This window comes from Colias eurytheme, chromosome 9 (assembly GCF_061535395.1).
Source record: "Colias eurytheme isolate Ceu_HAF_F1 chromosome 9, ilColEury1 Martin Lab GWU primary, whole genome shotgun sequence".
Taxonomy (NCBI): Eukaryota; Metazoa; Arthropoda; class Insecta; order Lepidoptera; family Pieridae; genus Colias; species Colias eurytheme.
This window is the reverse complement of record NC_142988.1, coordinates 11,861,549-11,867,548: the sequence shown is the minus strand read 5'-3', so window position 1 is coordinate 11,867,548 and position 6,000 is coordinate 11,861,549. Positions and strand designations below refer to the sequence as shown.

At 39.0% G+C, this 6,000-nt stretch overlaps 1 protein-coding gene across 4 annotated transcripts in view; it reads right to left on the bottom strand.

The window, feature by feature from the left end:
* Nucleotides 1-814: 814 nt before the first annotated feature.
* if (integrin subunit alpha inflated) overlaps nt 815-6,000 on the bottom strand; it is a 104,664-nt gene continuing 99,478 nt past the window's right edge. For 3 of the 4 annotated variants that reach the window (XM_090105052.1, XM_090105054.1, XM_090105055.1), the window contains 4 exons: nt 5,603-5,905; nt 5,303-5,391; nt 4,530-4,676; nt 2,926-3,641 (listed from right to left, as the gene is read on the bottom strand). In XM_090105052.1, coding sequence (XP_089961178.1) covers nt 3,099-3,641; nt 4,530-4,676; nt 5,303-5,391; nt 5,603-5,905 — 1,082 coding nt within the window. In that variant the 3' untranslated portion in view covers nt 2,926-3,098. Of the gene's footprint in view, nt 1,903-2,925; nt 3,642-4,529; nt 4,677-5,302; nt 5,392-5,602; nt 5,906-6,000 lie in introns of those variants that run through there. The other variant, XM_090105056.1, reaches the window with a different exon arrangement.

Sequence of the window (6,000 nt, the reverse complement as noted above, 5' to 3'; positions counted from 1 at the left end):
ATTACATGTACATATTATGGCATCCACATTCTTCAGTTTATTTCATTTAACTTATAAGTAGAAGCGGAATTATTAATAAAGTTACGTAAAATAAATATTTAATTAATTAATATTATAATAAAATAACAATGTCCTATACTAAATAAATAATATTTAATTTTTCCACAGAAAGATTGTTCTAGAAACAAAAATAATTTTGGTATTTTTGATATACGGCCTAAAATTTTATCGAAGATTCGTCTTAAAATAATTAAGTACTATAATACTTTAAATAAATCTTTACAGAGTCTGTGAAAAAATGTTACAAAAAGAAATAAAAATCCTATTTATTTACATTAATTATATTACAGATTAACTGGCAGTTTTTAGAAGGCACAACTTTTTTATTCATACTATTGAAACTAGCATTACATTGTCTGCCCTTTTTTTATATATTTTTCAGTAATTTTTATAAACAAAATTATTTGTTACAAGGCACTAATTACATTCGACAATTGACTATAATATGATATTTTTACTTATTTCAAATTACTATTTTTATTGCTCTACAAGCTCTCAATTTTATATAATTACTGATTATGTATTTATTACCACCATTTCAATATTTAATAAACTATATAATAATATAATTGCATAAGCTCTACATCTATAGAATATTATAGAATACAATAAAAAAGTTTGACTAAAAATATTTCTCAAATAAATGTTACTATTTTTACAAAAACATTTCAATTAATGCATATTTATAAACAAATAGACTGCCTCACTAAATCATTTTAAAAATAATATATTTTTGTAGAGCCAATGATAAAAAATAAAAATTTAATTAAAATGCCTTCCAAAAAGTTAATTTTAAATCAATGTTTCTATTAGTATACAAATATAATTAGAAAACTAATACATAGTTTCATTGCTTGATGATAATAGTGTTAATAGAAGTTATAGCTCAGTACTCCCATCTCGCTCTTTCAATGCATTGTATCAATATGTTAGAGTGAGAAAGCGATAGTTTGCATATTTTATATGCGCTCGATTTCAAAAATTAAATTGAAACCCTGTTTGAAAAAAACATATTTAATGTATATTTTATATTAATTTATTTAATAATATTCCATTATCAACATGCAATGAAAACATCTCAATTTATTTTAATATAGAGTTCGTTTTATATAATTTATTTATAAAAAACGACATTCATAATCCAGCATCAAGCAAAAATACACCTAAACATTACAACATAGATCACATAATTCAACACATGCCGGACCCACGTGGATACCGCGTGATCATCTATTCGTGACTAGTTAAGTTAGTATAATTTTTAAATATTTATCGTCCCTTGAAATATTTTTAAAATAAAAATATTTAAGGATTTTTTTTTGTAATTATAATTATTATATACATTACCTATTCGAATTATTTTACAAACACACACCGACACAGGTGGTCGAAAATATAATTGTGCGACTTCTAAATTTTCTTAGCTCTATGTGAAAATTGACGAAATCAATTTTTTTAAGCAAAACACTACAACTACTAAGTTCTTTATTACTTTCACAAATCGTTTCACAGTACTTTTAACACTGCACACACTTAGAATTTGATAATAATTGGTTTCTGTCAGTAGCGATCCATGCTGGTAGTGTCGTGGCTTGTGACGTCACTCGCCGCGTCTGTGGACGAACTGTATGAAGCGCGTCTGTCGGAGATAGAGTCACTGTCATGTGTGTCGGTAGTGTCATGTGTGTCGGTAGTGTCGCGAGTGTCGGTGTCGCGAGTGTCGGTAGTGGCGTCGGTAGCGAGGCCGAGGTCGGTGGTCGGATATCAAAGGTGTTCGTCGCGACCGTTCAAGGGTTGGCGCTCAGCGTGGTCGGACGGACGGTTGCGTTTGAAGAAGCCGCACTGTGGAAAGAAGAATATTATCAAAAAAAATATGTGGTATTTTTACTGGGCATGTAAATTGTAAATTAGCATATGAACTAATCTGCTATATTATTGATGGACAATCGAGTAGTCATAAAAATTGACCAATTTTACGAAAATATTACAATACAAATCGTGTTATATTATATTGTTACTAGCTTTCCGCCCGCAGCTTCGCCCGCGTTTTCAAAGACAAACCCGCATAGTTCCCGTTCCCGTGGGATTTCCGGGATAAAATCTATCCTATATGTTTATCCAAGTTACATTCTATATGTGTGCTAAATTTCATTGTAATCGGTTCAATAGTATTTGCGTGAAAGAGTAACAAACATACACACACACATCCATCCTCACAAACTTTCGCATTTACAATATTTGTAGGAACAATACAATAAAGTATATTTTATTCATTCATACATCTACATGACCATCCTCAAGCCCATCTTTACCACCTCCCCACTCACCTTCTACAGCAGCAGCACGGGTCCATCTTTACCACCTCCCCACTCACCTTCTACAGCAGCAGCACGGGTCCATCTTTACCACCTCTCCACTCACCTTCTACAGCAGCAGCACGGGTATACTACACAATACGGCCCCAGCGGGCTCTCGCAACATTCTCAAACCGGTCATTTTCCATCTTGCAGAAGCTATACTGCCCCAGTGGGCTCGCAGTATCCTCAAGTCCATCTCTACCACCCCTCTCACCTTGTACAGCGCCAGCACGAGCAGCAGCAGCAGCAGCGCGCCCAGCACCGCAGCGAGCACGATGACCCACAGCGGCACGGCGCCGCCCGCGCGCTCCAAGCGAGGAGACACTTGTGTGTGTGCTTCTGCTGAACGCCATTACCAGCTCCCCACTCACCTTGTACAGCGCCAGCACGAGCAGCAGCAGCAGCAGCGCGCCCAGCACCGCAGCGAGCACGATGACCCACAGCGGCACGGCGCCGCCCGCGCGCTCCAAGCGAGGAGACACTTGTGTGTGTGCTTCTGCTGAACGCCATTACCAGCTCCCCACTCACCTTGTACAGCGCCAGCACGAGCAGCAGCAGCAGCAGCGCGCCCAGCACCGCAGCGAGCACGATGACCCACAGCGGCACGGCGCCGCCCGCGCGCTCCAAGCGAGGAGACACTTGTGTGTGTGCTTCTGCTGAACGCCATTACCAGCTCCCCACTCACCTTGTACAGCGCCAGCACGAGCAGCAGCAGCAGCAGCGCGCCCAGCACCGCAGCGAGCACGATGACCCACAGCGGCACGGCGCCGCCCGCGCGCTCCAAGCGAGGAGACACTTGTGTGTGTGCTTCTGCTGAACGCCATTACCAGCTCCCCACTCACCTTGTACAGCGCCAGCACGAGCAGCAGCAGCAGCAGCGCGCCCAGCACCGCAGCGAGCACGATGACCCACAGCGGCACGGCGCCGCCCGCGCGCTCCAAGCGAGGAGACACTTGTGTGTGTGCTTCTGCTGAACGCCATTACCAGCTCCCCACTCACCTTGTACAGCGCCAGCACGAGCAGCAGCAGCAGCAGCGCGCCCAGCACCGCAGCGAGCACGATGACCCACAGCGGCACGGCGCCGCCCGCGCGCTCCAAGCGAGGAGACACTTGTGTGTGTGCTTCTGCTGAACGCCATTCCCGCTTGCCCGCACCCGCCAGGGATAGACGGGAGACACGAGTAGCGGCTAGAGTGGATAGCTTTACTGCGTGTTCCGCGGATATCTGTGAATACAATAATTTATAAAGGAAATTCGATCCGTGATATAAATTTATTTTTTTAAAGCATTTCCATGCCGTAAAAGCAAAAAATTATAGTCAACAGTACAATAAGGTTCAATAATGTATAAAGGCAAGAATTCGATCATCCGTGATTATACGTTTATATTTATAAAGCATTTCAATGTCAAACCAAAAAATCAAATACAACAGTACAGTATTTTAGAAACCATTGATAGAACACGTAAAATTGTGGCCGTAAAGTATATGCTGTATGTACAGATTTTAGCAAAGCGTTAGATTTATTTGACCATGAGATTTTGCTAGAAAATATTATATTTTACATAGGTATCCAAGTATCCTATATGGATCGCATTCCCGAAATCGTACTCGACTTGTTAAGATTCAAAGGTTTCAAAAAAAAAGTTTTTGTAAAAGTTCGATTCCAACGGGAGTTCCCCAAGGATCTCAGTTTGGGCCTTTGTTATACAATTTGTATGTGAATAATGTAATTTAAATGTACATGAATACTTTATTTAATAAAAAAAAGAGATTCAATGCATTCGTTTACGATAATTTTTCAAATGAATTACAAAATGTTGATAAATGAAATAATATTGAATGAATCTAAAAAATTTTCAATCGAGTTATGTTTTAAGAAAAAAATTGGTTGTCTGTAAAGTCGGTTTACTGACGATAGTTGAACGTGACAACGTCCGATTGTGCTTCTTTGTCGCTCGTTCCGCGCTCTCGCTTGCACTTCAAACCTAACGGAACGCCTCAGAGCGAGGTAACGCCGCATGAGTCATGTTTTTTCGTGCGTGCAGCCGGCTCTATCGAATTATAAGACGTCACGTCAATAATACTAAAAACAATTTCTATTTCCAAACTAACCTCATTGAGCACAGTAGCGTTAATCCTGGCTCTCAACGCGAGCCACACCTCCTGCCCCTTGAGCAGCCGGCCCGTGCGACAGCGCACCACCTCGCACTTGTACTTCTCCTCGCAGCGACGGAGCATCTCCATTAGGGATGGGTCCACCTGGGGGCAATTATTTAATATGAGCTTTTTTCCCGCCATCGTAGTCAAAAAATACTCTGATAATTCCTGTTCCCATGGGATTTTTAGGATAAAAGCTATTCATGTTACCCGCTACATGTGTGGCAAATTTTACGAAAATCGGTTTAGCACTTTTTGCGTTTCGAAGTAACAAACAAATTCAAACTTTAGCATTTATAATATTATAAAGATACAGGGTAGAATAATTGGCCATCCAGATTGACCCAGGAGCAATTAAAATACAATTTAAATCCAGATCAGAAATAATCAGTAAGTATGCAGATATAATAAAACAGATCTTAATATGCCAATTCTCATATTTATAGTAAAAAGTAAATGATTACATATTTAATGCAATAAAGCCAAAGTAAGCAAATCTGATATAAAATCGAGCAAAGAGACACAAACTACAGAAATTTAATGTAGCAAGATTTTTAGAACCTTGAACAACACAGGCTATTTCTTGTAGTTGAAAAAAAATGGTGAAATATGGGAAAATTCGTATGAATAGTATAACAAAATTGTGCAAATTTTTACGCAGCCGAAGCTGTAAGTTAAAATTTTAACTGGAATAGAACAAATAAATAAATCTAAAAAGGACTATATACCTCATCTTGTCGCCGGCGTCTTGTGCTTTCGTGTCGTTGTTCAGACGATGAGCTGAAACCACCGCCTGATCGGGAGTAAGAATGGCCGCCTGGAAATTAAAACGATCATTTAACTTTAAAAACATAAAACACAAACAATATGTTTCATGTTGCGAAATTTCTACTACTTCTTGAATTTTTATTCTAGAATCTTTAAGTGTCCTTTTCACAATAAGTAAATTTGTATTTATAATTATTTTGATAAAAAAAATTGAGTATAATGACAACAAGAGTTAAAAATTCAAATGTTTATTATCTCACCTGATCTTGAAGAATACGAGTATCCTCCGCTAGTTCCATAAGCTCTACCGCCCATGCTTCCTTGATAACCTCCACTTTGGAACCCACCACTTTGAGCCCCACTTTGAGCACCACTTTGGTACCTAGTACCACTTTGGTACCCACCCCCACTTTGGAAGCCTTGTCTTTGCCCAGAGTTAACAGCACCGGTAACATCAGCCATGCCAACTTTGAATTCATTGTTTGAGTTCTGAGCTGCGTACGCGCCGAATCCTTCGAGTCTGTCTTCGTCTTCGTCTCCTACTACTGTGACGTCAGAGCCACCTAGAAGAAATATAAACATAAAATAAATTTAATAGCTGGAAAAATTTATTTCATTATACTTAAAATAAATTGACGAATTATAATTGAATATGTAA